General features: G+C 47.4%; 1 protein-coding gene across 1 annotated transcript in view; it reads left to right on the top strand.

Moving 5' to 3' along the window:
• The first annotated feature begins 9,004 nt into the window (after window positions 1-9,004).
• Window positions 9,005-16,675, top strand: part of LOC142262362 (very-long-chain 3-oxoacyl-CoA reductase-B-like) — a 42,171-nt gene continuing 34,500 nt past the window's right edge. Inside the window, exons 1-3 of the mRNA XM_075332155.1 lie at window positions 9,005-9,366; window positions 15,760-15,806; window positions 15,878-15,953. Of these exons, the coding sequence (XP_075188270.1) occupies window positions 9,207-9,366; window positions 15,760-15,806; window positions 15,878-15,953 (283 nt within the window). The 5' untranslated portion in view covers window positions 9,005-9,206. The remainder of the gene's footprint in view (window positions 9,367-15,759; window positions 15,807-15,877; window positions 15,954-16,675) is intronic.

Raw genomic sequence — 16,675 nt, 5'->3', positions numbered from 1 at the left:
TGGTGTCACGCAGCCCGCACACGTACCACACGGATGTAGTGTGGATGCGGGCCCACGTGACACGCGCCGGAGAAACACACGTGTCATTTAAAAAATAAAAAAAACACATACTCACCTCCACCGTCCCGGCAGTCTCTGCCGTGGCTGTTACCTGCATCCGTACCCCAGTGAATTTGAACAACGCATCTTCTTCACTGGGGGCCGGAAACAGCGTCAGCGGGGCGTGGCCTGTGCCGGACACTGTCATTCAGCACCACAGACAGCTCCGGAAGAATCAGGTAAGGCGGGGCTTTCCGTTCTCCGTGTGTTATTACGTATAACACATGGAGAACACGCATGTGCCACAAACACGGCACACTGGGAGCAACCACCCCTTTAATACGTCCGTGAAAAAACGGTACTTTTTTTCACATGCGTGTGAAGGGGGCCTTAGCCTGGATGCGGTCCAGTTTCTGTACTCACTCTGTGGGTGGATCTCCATTAGGCTGTGCTCTGTTGATCCCACCGCTGCCACCAGTTGTGACGGGGTCCTTCTCCCATATCACACAATTAACAGAGCGAGAGATGGCTGTACAATCCAATAACCATTTATTCCAAGCAAATCAAATGGTCCATAACATAATCCACCACACAGAGGGTGAAATTAATCCAGAAACACGAATATAATCCAATAGGCAATAAGTGTCCAGGTCTCTGTGAGGAGCCTCAGCTTTTCCCTCAGAGGTTCAATCTTCTTCCTTCTCTTTCCCAAGTTCTCAAACAGACTGACTGAATCTCCCAGGTAAGCAAAGAGGTTGGGTGGATCCCAGGCCCCTTCCCCCAAACCTAGGAACAGGAACACTACAGAGGGTGATTACCTAAAGACAATACAATGTACACACAAGCAGTACAAATAATGGACAGTGAACCAAGCTTAAAATACGAATCTGGACATGATACACCTCCCCCCATATCCCACCATCACAACATCTCTGGAAAACTTGGATTTTACTGGGCCCGGGGCTTGGAGCGGGAGCTCAACCAGGGTACCTAACTGTGGAGGGGGACACCCTAGAAATAGGACACTCTCTTTTCTTTCTCCACACACCGGTGGTGACCCCTTACCGGATCTGGGATTGACCGGAGCCCATCACGGCAGTGACCAGTGTGACTGGGCTGGCAGCTGAAGTTGTGAGTAAACTACACCCTGAAGCCACAGAGCCTGTGTTGGCTCGTCCGGTGCCGGCGCCCAGCACTTAGGCACCAACGACCATTAAATCCCTCTTCATCCACCCGGGGCCCGCTCCACCTGTGGGGAGCGAAACCATCCCAGCTGCCATAACACCTGCCCCGGCGAGGAACCCAGCAGCGGCGGCTACTACTGGCCGCATACCACAGGTGGCATTACGACAAACTTTCCCAAACACCCCGCTTCCCCCACCATTTACTGTACACCTCGGGGCAACGGAGTCGAGCAAGGCCACCCCGTGATAATGCCTGACCCGACCCGAAACGGCCTGGTGACGAGTAGGTTAGTTGCCTGCCCCGTGGGGCGCTACACGTCTGTGTGATCCACAAAAAGACAAGTCCGCTTTTTTACCGGTAGGAAGGCTAAAATACGTACAGCACATAGATAGCATCTGTGAGACATCTGTGACATCTGAGAGCCATCCGTGAGTTACCTGTGTGACACATCAGGAAAAAAAAAAACGACACTGAAATGAATGGGGGGGGTTTCTGTGTTAAAAATGTGCAAAGATAGAATAAATTTTACAGCTATACCAAACAAATAATTAAATTAAAAAAAATAACGTGGTGTCCTATTTTTTTTTTAAACAAGCCAAGGTAAAGCAGACAGCTGGGGGCTGGTATTGTCAGGCTGGAGAGGCCCATGGTTATTGGGTCCTTCCCTGCAGCCATCCCACAATTGGCACATGCCTAAAGGCCACTTTACACGCTGTGATATCGGTACCGATATCGCTAGCGTGGGTACCCGCCCCCATCTTTCTAAGGGGGCGGTTCATTCAGCGACACAGCGACGTCACAGCAGCGTCACTGATCCGCCGCCTAATAGAAGCGGAGGGGCGGAGATGAGCGGGACGTAACATCCCACCCACCTCCTTCCTTCCGCATTGCGGCCGGGAGGCAGGTAAGGGGAGCTTCCTCGTTCCTGCGGTGTCACACGGAGCGATGTGTGCTGCCGCAGGAACGAGGAACAACTTCATTACTGCTGCAGTAACGATATTTGAGAATGGACCCCCGTGTCACCGATGAGCGATTTTGCACATTTTTGCGACGATGCAAAATCGCTCATAGGTGTCACACGCAGCAACATCGCTAATGCGGCCGGATGTGCGTCACAAATTCCGTGACTCCAACGACTTTGCATTAGCGATATCGTAGCGTGTAAAGCCCCCTTTAGATGCTCCAATTCTGGCACTTTACCCCGATTTCTCTGGTGCGGTGGCAATTGGAGTAATACTTATGGGGGTTGATGTCAACTGTGAACTGACAGCTGGCATCAAGCCCAGGAGTTAGTAATGGAGAGGCGTCTATCAGACACCCCCATTACTAATGCAGTAAGTGTAAAGATTAAAACACCTCTCACCAATTTATTAATGAAGCCATGAAGATCCGAAGTAGTCCACAAATGGGAACCTGAAAGACATAAAAAGAGAGATAAAGAAATAAAAACAAGAGGCTGTCCCTGGTTCTAATGGATCATTTCTGTACCTTTGCACACCTTTTACACAGACGTCATACTGGAGAGTCGAGCGCCATCTGACCTCCTCTGTTTTTCCAGTTTGGAAGACTCGCAATGACTTCTAGAAAGTTGCAGTAGTCGCAACAGTCACCATCAGGTCAGTCCTGGAGACGTCACGTCAAGGTCCAGTGATCCCTGCACTCCCTACTCTGCATCCATCATATGAGACAAAAATAATAACTATGGCTTGGACACTTAGGACCTTTGTGAAAATAAGTATTTGATCCTCTGCTGATTTTGCACTTTTTCCCACCTACAAGGAATGGAGAGGTCTGTAATTTTTATCGCAGGTAACTTCCACTGTGACAGAATAAAAAAAATCCATAAAATCCCGTTGTATGATTTGTAATTAATTTGCATTTTATTGCATGAAATAAGTATTTGATACAATAGAAAAACAGAAGTTAATATTTGGTAGAAAACTTTGCAGTTACAGAGGTCGGACGTTTACGGTAGTTCTTGGCCATGTTTGCACACACTACAGCAGGGATTTTGGCAACTCTTCCATACTGATCTTCTCCAAATTTCAGGTCACTCCTCCATACCGATCTTCTCCAGATCTTTCAGGTCACTCCTCCATACAGATCTTCTCCAGATCTTTCAGGTCACTCCTCCATACAGATCTTCTCCAGATCTTTCAGGTCACTCCTCCATACAGATCTTCTCCAGATCTTTCAGGTCACTCCTCCATAAACAGCTTCTCCAAATTGCAGGTCATTCTTCCATACAGATCTTGTCCAGATCTCTCAGGTCATTCTTCCATAAAGATCTTCTCCAGAACTTTCAGGTCACTCCTCCATACAGATCTTCTCCTGATCTTTCAGGTCACTCCTCCATACAGATCTACTCCAGATCTTTCAGGTCACTCCTCCATACAGATCTTCTCCAGATCTTTCAGGTCACTCCTCCATACAGATCTTCTCCAGATCTTTCAGGTCACTCCTCCATACAGATCTTTTCCAGATCTTTCAGGTCACTCCTCCATACAGATCTTTTCCAGATCTTTCAGGTCACTCCTCCATACAGATCTTCTCCAGATCTTTCAGGTCACTCCTCCATACAGATCTACTCCAGATCTTTCAGGTCACTCCTCCATACAGATCTTCTCCAGATCTTTCAGGTCACTCCTCCATACAGATCTTTTCCAGATCTTTCAGGTCACTCCTCCATACAGATCTTCTCCAGATCTTTTAGGTCACTCCTCCATACAGATCTTCCACAGATCTTTCAGGTCACTCCTCCATACAGATCGTCTTCAGATCATTCAGGTCGCTCCTTCATACAGATCTTCCACAGATCTTTCAGGACACCCCTCCATACAGATCTTCCACAGATCTTTCAGGTCACTCCTCCATACAGATCGTCTTCAGATCATTCAGGTCGCTCCTTCATACAAATCTTCTCCAGATCTTTCAGGTCTCTCCTCCATACAGATCTTCTCCAGATCTTTCAGGTCACTCCTCCATACAGATCTTTTCCAGATCTTTCAGGTCACTCCTCCATACAGATCTTTTCCAGATCTTTCAGGTCACTCCTCCATACAGATCTTCTCCAGATCTTTTAGGTCACTCCTCCATACAGATCTTCCACAGATCTTTCAGGTCACTCCTCCATACAGATCGTCTTCAGATCATTCAGGTCGCTCCTTCATACAGATCTTCCACAGATCTTTCAGGACACCCCTCCATACAGATCTTCCACAGATCTTTCAGGTCACTCCTCCATACAGATCGTCTTCAGATCATTCAGGTCGCTCCTTCATACAAATCTTCTCCAGATCTTTCAGGTCTCTCCTCCATACAGATCTTCTCCAGGTCTTTCAGGTCACTCCTCCATACGGATATTCTCCAAATCTGTCCGGTCACTCCTCCATACAGATCTTCTCCAGATCTCTCAGGTCATTCCTCCATACAGATCTTCTCCAAATTTCAGGTCATTCCTCAATACAGATCTTGTCCAGATATCTCAGGTCATTCTTCCATAAAGATCTTCTCCAGAACTTTCAGGTCACTCCTCCATACGGATCTTCTCCAGGTCTTTCAGGTCACTCCTCCATACAGATCTTCTCCAGATCTTTCAGGTCACTCCTCCATACAGATCTTCTCCAGATCTTTCAGGTCACTCCTCCATACAGATCTTCTCCAGATCTTTTAGGTCACTCCTCCATACAGATCTTCTCCAAATTTCAGATCACTCCTCCATACAGATCTACTCCAGATTTTTCAGGTCACTCCTCCACACAGATCTTCTCCAGATCTTTCAGGTCACGTCTCCATACAGATCTTCTCCAGATCTTTCAGGTCTCTCCTCCATACAGATCTTCTCCAGATCTTTCAGGTCTCTCCTCCATACAGATCTTCTCCAGGTCTTTCAGGTCACTCCTCCATACGGATCTTCTCCAAATCTGTCCGGTCACTCCTCCATACAGATCTTTTCCAGATCTTTCAGGTCACTCCTCCATACAGATCTTCTCCAAATTTCAGGTCATTCCTCCATACAGATCGTCTCCAGATCTCTCAGGTCATTCTTCCATAAAGATCTTCTCCAAAACTTTCAGGTCACTCCTCCATACGGATCTTCTCCAGGTCTTTCAGGTCACTCCTCCATACAGATCTTCTTCAGATATTTTTAGGTTTTAGGGCTCTCACTGGGCTACATTGAGTTTCAGCTTCCTCCACAGATTTTCTATTGGGTTCAGGTCTGAAGACTGGCTAGGCCACTCCAGGACCTTGAAATGCTTCTTACGGAGCCACTCCTTAGTTGCTCTGGCTTTGTGTTTTGGATCATTATCATGCTGGAAGACCCAGCCATGACCCATCTGCAATCCTCTTACTGAGGAAAGGAGGTTGTTGGCCAAAATCTTGCAAAATATTGCGATACATGACCTCATCCGTCCTCTCTTCAATACGGTGCAGACGTCCTGTCCCCTTTTCAGAAAAACACCCCCAAAGTATGATGTTTCCACCCCCATGCTTCACGGATGGGAAAGTGTTCTTGGGGTTGTACCATCTGGATGATCCAGAGGAGGCATGGGAAAAGGTCATATGGTCAAATAAGACCAAAAAAGAACTTTTTGGTATCAGCTCCACTTGCTGTGTTTGGAGGAAGAAGAAGGATGACTTCTTCCTCCAAACACAGCAAGTGGAGCTGATACCAAAAAGTTATTTTTTGGTCTTATTTGACCATATGACCTTTTCCCATGCCTCCTCTGGATCATCCAGATGGTCACTGGCAAACTTCAAATGGGTTTGACATGTGCTGGTGTGAGCAAGGGGAACTTGTGTGTCCTGCAGGATTTTAATCCATGACGACGTAGTGTGATACTAATGGTAATCTTTGAGACTGTGGTCTCAGCTCTTGTCAGGTCATTGACCAGGTCCTCACGTGTTTTCGGGGTGGATTCCTGACCTTTCTCTGAATCATCCTTACCCCATAAGGCAAGATCTTGTATGGAGCTCCAGACCAAGAAAGATTGACAGTCAGCTTGTGTTTCTTCCATTTTCTAATGATTGCACCAACAGTTGTTGCCTTCTCACCAAGCTGCTTGCCTATTGTCCTGAAGCCATCCCAGGTCTACAAATTTGTTCCTGGTGACCTTAGACAGCTCCTTGGTCTTGGCCATGATGGAGAGGTTGGAGTGTAATTGAGTGTGTGGGCAGGTGTCTTTTAAACAGAGAAAGAGTTCAAACATGTGCAATTAATACAAGTAATGAGTGTAGAGTAGCAGCTTCTTAAAAACAAAAACAGGTCTATGAGAGCCAGAATTATTGCTGGTTGGTCAGTGATAAAATACTTATTTCATACAATAAAATGCAAATTAATTATTTAGAAATCATACAATAATTTCCTAGACTGCTGCCGACACTGGGAAAGCAGAGTTGCATTTCAAAGTTGCTGCTGATACTTGGAAAACTGGGTTATAATTCAGTGATTACAGCTTTCTAGACTCCTGCTGATACTGAGAAAGGAAAAGAGGTTCTGATGCTACTGGGAAAACTGCAACTCAGGGGGGATAATTTCCTAGATCGCTGCCGACACTGGGAAAGTAGAGTTGCATTCTGAAGTTGCTGCTGATACTCAGAAAACCGGGTTATAATTCAGTGATTATGGCTTTCTAGACTCCTGCTGATACTGGGAAAGCAAAAGAGGTTCTCACGCTACTGGGAAATCTGCAACTCGGGGGAGATCATTTGCTAGACCACTGCCAACACTGGAAAGCGGAGTTACATTCTGAAGCTGCTAATACTGGGAAAAACCGGGTTATAATTCAGTGATTATAGCTTCCTAGACTCCTGCTGATACTGAGAAAGTAAAAGAGGTTCTGAAACTACTGGGAAAACTGCAACTCGGGGGGAGATAATCTCCTAGATCGCTGCCGACACTAGGAAAGCTGAGTTGCATTCTGAAGCTGCTGTTAATACTTGGAAAAACAGGTTATAATTCAGTGATTATAGCTTCCTAAACTCCTGCTGATACTGAGAAAGCAAAAGAGGTTCTGAAACTACTGGGAAAACTGCAACTCGGGGGGAGATAATCTCCTAGATCGCTGCCGACACTAGGAAAGCTGAGTTGCATTCTGAAGCTGCTGTTAATACTTGGAAAAACAGGTTATAATTCAGTGATTATAGCTTCCTAAACTCCTGCTGATACTGAGAAAGTAAAAGAGGTTCTGAAACTACTGGGAAAACTGCAACTCGAGTAGGGATAATTTCCTAGATTGCTGCCGACACTGGGAAAGCGGAGTTGCATTCTGAAGCTGCTGATGCTGGGATAAAGAGTTATAATTCACTGATAATAGTTTCCTACACTCCTGCTGATACTGAGAAAGCAAAAGAGGTTCTGATGCTATTGGTGAAACTGCGACTCAGTGGAGATAATTTCCTAGATCGCTGGGAAAGCGGAGTTGCATTCTGAAGCTGCTGTTAATACTTTGAAAACCAGGTTATAATTCATTGATTATGTTAGTAGCTTCCTAAACTCCTGCTGATACTGAGAAAGCAAAAGAGGTTTTGATGCTGCTGGGAAAACTGCAACTCAAGGGAGAAAATTTCCTAGACCACTGTCGACCCTGGGAAAGCGGAGTTGCATTCTGAACCTGCTGAAACTGGGATAAATAAGTTATAATTCAGTGATTATGGCTTCCTAGACTCCTGCTGATACTGAGAAAGCAAAAGAGGGAAAACTGCAACTGGGAAAACTGCAACTCAGCAGATATTATTTTCTAGACTGCTACTGACGCTGGGAAAGCTGGGTCTCAGCTCACGGATTATATGATCTGAGGCGGCTTTTGAACTGGAAAAGAAAAGTTGCAGCTGTGGTGCTGATCCAACTAGAGGCTGCAGTTAATGGATGGCTGCAATCGAGCTGCGGGTATCACTGGGAAGGATTGGGTGCAACTCCATGATACCTTCTTAGACCTCGCTCTAATCTGCGTACAAATACGAGTGCACCAATGCTAAACAATGAGGCAGCGCTGATCTGAGATTTATTCTGCAGCTGTTTTCGGCCTGAGGGAAAAAAAAGAAAATCTCAGCGTGCAGCGTATGGCGGTGTAAAACGGCCAAGACTACAATGCAAGGCTACGGGTGCGAGGAAAAAAAAAATGGATGGCACACGGATCATCTGTTTTTTTACAGATACATAAACATTCTATAGCACAGAACACGGTAAAGCTGGGTTGCAGGTCAGTGATAGCATGAGCTCACGCCGCTGGGAAAGCTGGGTACTGCCTCAGTGATGATACTGGGTTGCAGCTCAATGATTATAACTTCTTAGACTTCCATTAATTAGATGCAGTTCAATGATGAGGCATTCAGAGTCTGATCCTGGGAAAGCTGGGTTGCAGGTTTGTGATGATGATCTCTAAGAATGTTTATGATGATGGGAAAGCTGGGTTCCAACTCAGTTATACTTTCAATGATGTTGACTTGGGGAAAGCTGGGTTGCAGGTTTATGATTATAGTCTCTGAGATTGTTGATGATGGGAAAGTTGGGTTGCAGGTTTGTGATGATGATCTCTGAGATTCTTGATGGTGATGGGAAAGCTGGGTTGCAGTCTAGTGATAAATATGTAGACGGCAATATTTTTACAAAGCTCACCATATAAGCGGAGCACAGAGCAATTTAGGACATGTGTGGGGTGCTATTGCACTTTTGGACTTTTGGCTGGCAGTGTTTTTATTACATAACAGCTCTGCGCAGCTCCCCTGCTGCACGGCTCCCCTGCACGGCTCCCCTGCACAGCTCCCCTGCACAGCTGCCCTGCACAGCTGCCCGACTCCCGTGTATCGTCCTGCGATGGGGATTTGATCCATCTTGTAAAGTGCAGGCACTACTATATGGGGAGCGGTGAATATTGTGTAATGCCTTCCCATATGATAAAGTATAACGAAGGAGGGTGTAACTAGCACACGGCACAGGGACGGGCAGCCCTGAGGGACAGAGGAGCAGCACAGAGAGGAGCATGGAAGGCTCCACAACCCACCCCTGGCTCAACCTGCTGGGGCTCCTGGCCCTGACGTACCTCATCCTGAAGCAGGTGTGGGCTCTGCTGGTGGGGGCGAAAAACCACATACTGTCCCAGCGATGGAGGACCAACATCCAGAAGTACGGAGCCTGGGCAGGTGAGAGCGCGGAGAGCAATGATATCACGGTACATGACTGACCAGTATATAGAGTGCTACAGTGTGACCGGTATGTAGAGTGCTACAGCGTGACCGGTATATAGAGTGCTACAGTGTGACCGGTATATAGAGTGCTACAGTGTGACCGGTATATAGAGTGCTACAGTGTGACCGGTATATAGAGTGCTACAGTGTGACCGGTATATAGAGTGCTACAGTGTGACCGGTATATAGAGTGCTACAGTGTGACCGGTATATAGAGTGCTACAGTGTGACCGGTATATAGAGTGCTACAGTGTGACTGGTATATAGAGTGCTACAGTGTGACCGATATATAGAGTGCTACAGCGTGACCGGTATATAGAGTGCCACAGTGTGACCGGTATATAGAGTGCTACAGTGTGACCGGTATATAGAGTGCTACAGTGTGACCGGTATATAGAGTGCTACAGTGTGACCGGTATATAGAGTGCTACAGTGTGACCGGTATATAGAGTGCTACAGCGTGACCGGTATATAGAGTGCTACAGCGTGACCGATATATAGAGTGCTACAGTGTGACCGGTATATAGAGTGCCACAGTGTGACCGGTATATAGAGTGCTACAGCGTGACCGATATATAGAGTGCCACAGTGTGACCGGTATATAGAGTGCCACAGTGTGACCGGTATATAGAGTGCCACAATGTGACCGGTATATAGAGTGCCACAGTGTGACCGGTATATAGAGTGCCACAGTGTGACCGGTATATAGAGTGCCACAGTGTGACCGATATATAGAGTGCCACAGTGTGACCGATATATAGAGTGCCACAGTGTGACCGGTATATAGAGTGCCACAGTGTGACCGGTATATAGAGTGCCACAGTGTGACCGGTATATAGAGTGCTACAGTGTGACCGGTATATAGAGTGCCACAGTGTGACCGGTATATAGAGTGCTACAGTGTGACCGGTATATAGAGCGCTACAGTGTGACCGGTATATAGAGTGCTACAGTGTGACCGGTATATAGAGTGCCACAGTGTGACCAGTATATAGAGTGCTACAGTGTGACCGGTATATAGAGTGCTACAGTGTGACCGGTATATAGAGTACCACAGTGTGACCGGTATATAGAGTGCTACAGTGTGACCGGTATATAGAGTGCTACAGTGTGACCGGTATATAGAGTGCTACAGTGTGACCGGTATATAGAGTGCTACAGTGTGACCGGTATATAGAGTACCACAGTGTGACCGGTATATAGAGTGCTACAGTGTGACCGGTATATAGAGTGCCACAGTGTGACCGGTATATAGAGTGCCACAGTGTGACCGGTATATAGAGTGCTACAGTGTGACCTGTATATAGAGTGCTACAGTGTGACCGGTATATAGAGCACTACAGTGTGACCGGTATATAGAGTGCTACAGTGTGACCGGTATATAGCGTGCCACAGTGTGACCGGTATATAGAGTGCTACAGTGTGACCGGTATATAGAGTGCCACAGTGTGACCGGTATATAGAGTGCTACAGTGTGACCTGTATATAGAGTGCTACAGTGTGACCGGTATATAGAGCACTACAGTGTGACCGGTATATAGAGCACTACAGTGTGACCGGTATATAGAGTGCCACAGTGTGACCGGTATATAGAGTGCCACAGTGTGACCGGTATATAGAGTGCCACAGTGTGACCGGTATATAGAGTGCCACAGTGTGACCGGTATATAAAGTGCCACAGTGTGACCGGTATATAGAGTGCCACAGTGTGACCGGTATATGGAGTGCTATAGTGTGACCGGTATATAAAGTGCTACAGTGTGACCGGTATATAGAGTGCCACAGTGTGACCGGTATATAGAGTGCCACAATGTGACCGGTATATAGAGTGCTACAGTGTGACCGGTATATAGAGTGCCACAGTGTGACCGGTATATAGAGTGCTACAGTGTGACCGGTATATAGAGTGCCACAGTGTGACCGGTATATAGAGTGCTACAGCGTGACCGGTATATAGAGTGCTACAGTGTGACCGGTATATAGAGTGCCACAGTGTGACCGGTATATAGAGTGCCACAGTGTGACCGGTATATAGAGTGCTACAGTGTGACCGGTATATAGAGTGCCACAGTGTGACCGGTATATAGAGTGCCACAGTGTGACCGGTATATAGAGTGCTACAGTGTGACCGGTATATAGAGTGCCACAGTGTGACCGGTATAGAGTGCCACAGTGTGACCGGTATATAGAGTGCTACAGTGTGACCGGTATATAGAGTGCCACAGTGTGACCGGTATATAGAGTGCCACAGTGTGACCGGTATATAGAGTGCCACAGTGTGACCGGTATATAGAGTGCTACAGTGTGACCGGTATATAGAGTGCCACAGTGTGACCGGTATATAGAGTGCTATAGTGTGACCGGTATATAGAGTGCTACAGTGTGACCGGTATATAGAGTGCCACAGTGTGACCGGTATATAGAGTGCTACAGCGTGACCGGTATATAGAGTGCTACAGTGTGACCGGTATATAGACTGCTACAGTGTGACCGGTATATAGAGTGCTACAGTGTGACCGGTATATAGAGTGCCACAGTGTGACCGGTATATAGAGTGCTACAGTGTGACCGGTATATAGAGTGCTACAGTGTGACCGGTATATAGACTGCTACAGTGTGACCGGTATATAGAGTGCTACAGTGTGACCGGTATATAGAGTGCTACAGTGTGACCGGTATATAGAGTGCTACAGTGTGACCGGTATATAGAGTGCTACAGTGTGACCGGTATATAAAGTGCTACAGTGTGACCGTTATATAAAATGCTACAGTGTGACCGGTATATAAAGTGCTACAGTGTGACCGGTATATAGAGTGCCACAGTGTGACCGGTATATAGAGTGCCACAGTGTGACCGGTATATAGAGTGCTACAGTGTGACCGGTATATAGAGTGCCACAGTGTGACCGGTATAGAGTGCCACAGTGTGACCGGTATATAGAGTGCTACAGTGTGACCGGTATATAGAGTGCTACAGTGTGACCGGTATATAGAGTGCCACAGTGTGACCGGTATATAGAGTGCCACAGTGTGACCGGTATATAGAGTGCCACAGTGTGACCGGTATATAGAGTGCCACAGTGTGACCGGTATATAGAGTGCTACAGCGTGACCGGTATATAGAGTGCTACAGTGTGACCGGTATATAGACTGCTACAGTGTGACCGGTATATAGAGTGCTACAGTGTGACCGGTATATAGAGTGCTACAGTGTGACCGGTATATAGAGTGCTACAGTGTGACCGGTATATAGAGTGCTACAGTGTGACCGGTATATAGAGTGCTACAGTGTGACCGGTATATAGAGTGCCACAGTGTGACCGGTATATAAAGTGCCACAGTGTGACCGGTATATAGAGTGCTACAGTGTGACCGGTATATAGAGCACTACAGTGTGACCGGTATATAGAGTGCTACAGTGTGACCGGTATATAGCGTGCCACAGTGTGACCGGTATATAGAGTGCTACAGTGTGACCGGTATATAGAGTGCCACAGTGTGACCGGTATATAGAGTGCTACAGTGTGACCTGTATATAGAGTGCTACAGTGTGACCGGTATATAGAGCACTACAGTGTGACCGGTATATAGAGCACTACAGTGTGACCGGTATATAGAGTGCCACAGTGTGACCGGTATATAGAGTGCCACAGTGTGACCGGTATATAGAGTGCCACAGTGTGACCGGTATATAGAGTGCCACAGTGTGACCGGTATATAAAGTGCCACAGTGTGACCGGTATATAGAGTGCCACAGTGTGACCGGTATATGGAGTGCTATAGTGTGACCGGTATATAAAGTGCTACAGTGTGACCGGTATATAGAGTGCCACAGTGTGACCGGTATATAGAGTGCCACAATGTGACCGGTATATAGAGTGCTACAGTGTGACCGGTATATAGAGTGCCACAGTGTGACCGGTATATAGAGTGCTACAGTGTGACCGGTATATAGAGTGCCACAGTGTGACCGGTATATAGAGTGCTACAGCGTGACCGGTATATAGAGTGCTACAGTGTGACCGGTATATAGAGTGCCACAGTGTGACCGGTATATAGAGTGCCACAGTGTGACCGGTATATAGAGTGCTACAGTGTGACCGGTATATAGAGTGCCACAGTGTGACCGGTATATAGAGTGCCACAGTGTGACCGGTATATAGAGTGCTACAGTGTGACCGGTATATAGAGTGCCACAGTGTGACCGGTATAGAGTGCCACAGTGTGACCGGTATATAGAGTGCTACAGTGTGACCGGTATATAGAGTGCTACAGTGTGACCGGTATATAGAGTGCCACAGTGTGACCGGTATATAGAGTGCCACAGTGTGACCGGTATATAGAGTGCCACAGTGTGACCGGTATATAGAGTGCTACAGTGTGACCGGTATATAGAGTGCCACAGTGTGACCGGTATATAGAGTGCTATAGTGTGACCGGTATATAGAGTGCTACAGTGTGACCGGTATATAGAGTGCCACAGTGTGACCGGTATATAGAGTGCTACAGCGTGACCGGTATATAGAGTGCTACAGTGTGACCGGTATATAGACTGCTACAGTGTGACCGGTATATAGAGTGCTACAGTGTGACCGGTATATAGAGTGCCACAGTGTGACCGGTATATAGAGTGCTACAGTGTGACCGGTATATAGAGTGCTACAGTGTGACCGGTATATAGACTGCTACAGTGTGACCGGTATATAGAGTGCTACAGTGTGACCGGTATATAGAGTGCTACAGTGTGACCGGTATATAGAGTGCTACAGTGTGACCGGTATATAGAGTGCTACAGTGTGACCGGTATATAAAGTGCTACAGTGTGACCGTTATATAAAGTGCTACAGTGTGACCGGTATATAAAGTGCTACAGTGTGACCGGTATATAGAGTGCCACAGTGTGACCGGTATATAGAGTGCCACAGTGTGACCGGTATATAGAGTGCTACAGTGTGACCGGTATATAGAGTGCCACAGTGTGACCGGTATAGAGTGCCACAGTGTGACCGGTATATAGAGTGCTACAGTGTGACCGGTATATAGAGTGCTACAGTGTGACCGGTATATAGAGTGCCACAGTGTGACCGGTATATAGAGTGCCACAGTGTGACCGGTATATAGAGTGCCACAGTGTGACCGGTATATAGAGTGCCACAGTGTGACCGGTATATAGAGTGCTACAGCGTGACCGGTATATAGAGTGCTACAGTGTGACCGGTATATAGACTGCTACAGTGTGACCGGTATATAGAGTGCTACAGTGTGACCGGTATATAGAGTGCTACAGTGTGACCGGTATATAGAGTGCTACAGTGTGACCGGTATATAGAGTGCTACAGTGTGACCGGTATATAGAGTGCTACAGTGTGACCGGTATATAGAGTGCCACAGTGTGACCGGTATATAAAGTGCCACAGTGTGACCGGTATATAGAGTGCTACAGTGTGACCGGTATATAGAGTGCTACAGTGTGACCGGTATATAGAGTGCTACAGTGTGACCGGTATATAGAGTGCCACAGTGTGACCGGTATATAAAGTGCCACAGTGTGACCGGTATATAGAGTGCTACAGTGTGACCGGTATATAGAGTGCTACAGCGTGACCGGTATATAGAGTGCCACAGTGTGACCGGTATATAGAGTGCTACAGTGTGACCGGTATATAGAGTGCCACAGTGTGACCGGTATATAGAGTGCTATAGTGTGACCGGTATATAAAGTGCTACAGTGTGACCGGTATATAGAGTGCCACAGTGTGACCGGTATATAGAGTGCCACAGTGTGACCGATATATAGAGTGCCACAGTGTGACCGGTATATAGAGTGCTACAGTGTGACCGGTATATAGAGTGCTACAGTGTGACCGGTATATAGAGTGCTACAGTGTGACCGGTATATAGAGTGCTACAGTGTGACCGGTATATAGAGTGCCACAGTGTGACCGGTATATAGAGTGCTACAGTGTGACCGGTATATAGAGTGCTACAGTGTGACCGGTATATAGAGTGCTACAGCGTGACCGGTATATAGAGTGCCACAGTGTGACCGGTATATAGAGTGCTATAGTGTGACCGGTATATACACACAGCTCTGTTTCCACACTTATTACATTGGTAACAGCAGGCCCAGGTCTGCGGAAGCGGGGTCTGTGCACCCGAAAACCCACCAGTCATGTGACACCAAAATCTTCAACTACAACATCAATGAAAGGGTGGAGACGCCATAAGTTCCCCGATATTGTAGAGCGTCCATAAGAAAGTGTGTAATAGCAGCTAGATCACCGAATGACACTAGAGACCCGAAACTGCGCGTCCCCTATAATAATGGCACCTCCACTTCTCCCACAGTGGTAACTGGAGCAACCGATGGAATCGGGAAGTCCTACGCTCTGGAGGTCAGTAGATCAAGGTAGGTCAGTGTGGCCATAGGTTATGGGGGTCTCACTCTTCTGCCTCTTCTCCATAGTTGGCCAGGAGGGGCTTCGATATTGTCCTCATCAGTCGATCTATGGAGAAGCTACAAAAAGTTGCGTTTGAAATCGGTAAGTGGCAAAAAGTCCCCACCCAAGACACCAAATCAATATCCACAGTAGACACAAGAAGGATAGTGAATGAAGAGAACTGTGGATGCGTCCACCTCTCCACTCCTCCAGGCCCACAGTAAATGGAGAGAACTGTGGATGTGTCCACCTCTCCACTCCTCAAGGCCCACGGTAAATGGAGAGAACTGTGGATGTGTCCACCTCTCCACTCAAGGCCCACAGTAAATGGAGAGAACTGTGGATGCGTCCACCTCTCCACTCAAGGCCCACAGTAAATGAAGAGAACTGTGGATGCGTCCACCTCTCCACTCCTCAAGGCCCACGGTAAATGGAGAGAACTGTGGATGCGTCCACCTCTCCACTCAAGGCCCACAGTAAATGGAGAGAACTGTGGATGCGTCTGTCGCGGGCGGGGAGGAGGGTGTCAGCACTGCGCTCACCCCTCTGCTCGGGTCCGGCTGCTGCTGCTCAGTGGTGGCTCGAGCGGTGGGCCGGATCCCGGGGGTTCTCGAGCGGCGCTCCTCGCCCGTGAGTGAAAGGGGGGTTGGGTTTTTCGATAAAGTATATTGTCCGTCACGCCACCCACGGTTGTGGTGATTTGTTAGCACCACCGCTGCTCGATATGGGGATCCCGGGAGTGGTGATGTGGAGCAGCCAGTTGTTGTGTTGCCCCTCCATGGGTAGGGGTTGGTGATCCCGGGGCCCAGGGAGAAGGTGGGAGA

The sequence above is a fragment of the Anomaloglossus baeobatrachus genome, unplaced genomic scaffold (assembly GCF_048569485.1).
Source record: "Anomaloglossus baeobatrachus isolate aAnoBae1 unplaced genomic scaffold, aAnoBae1.hap1 Scaffold_244, whole genome shotgun sequence".
Classification (NCBI taxonomy): Eukaryota; Metazoa; Chordata; class Amphibia; order Anura; family Aromobatidae; genus Anomaloglossus; species Anomaloglossus baeobatrachus.
Note: the sequence above shows the minus strand (reverse complement) of the source record. Positions and strands in the feature narration are given on the sequence as shown.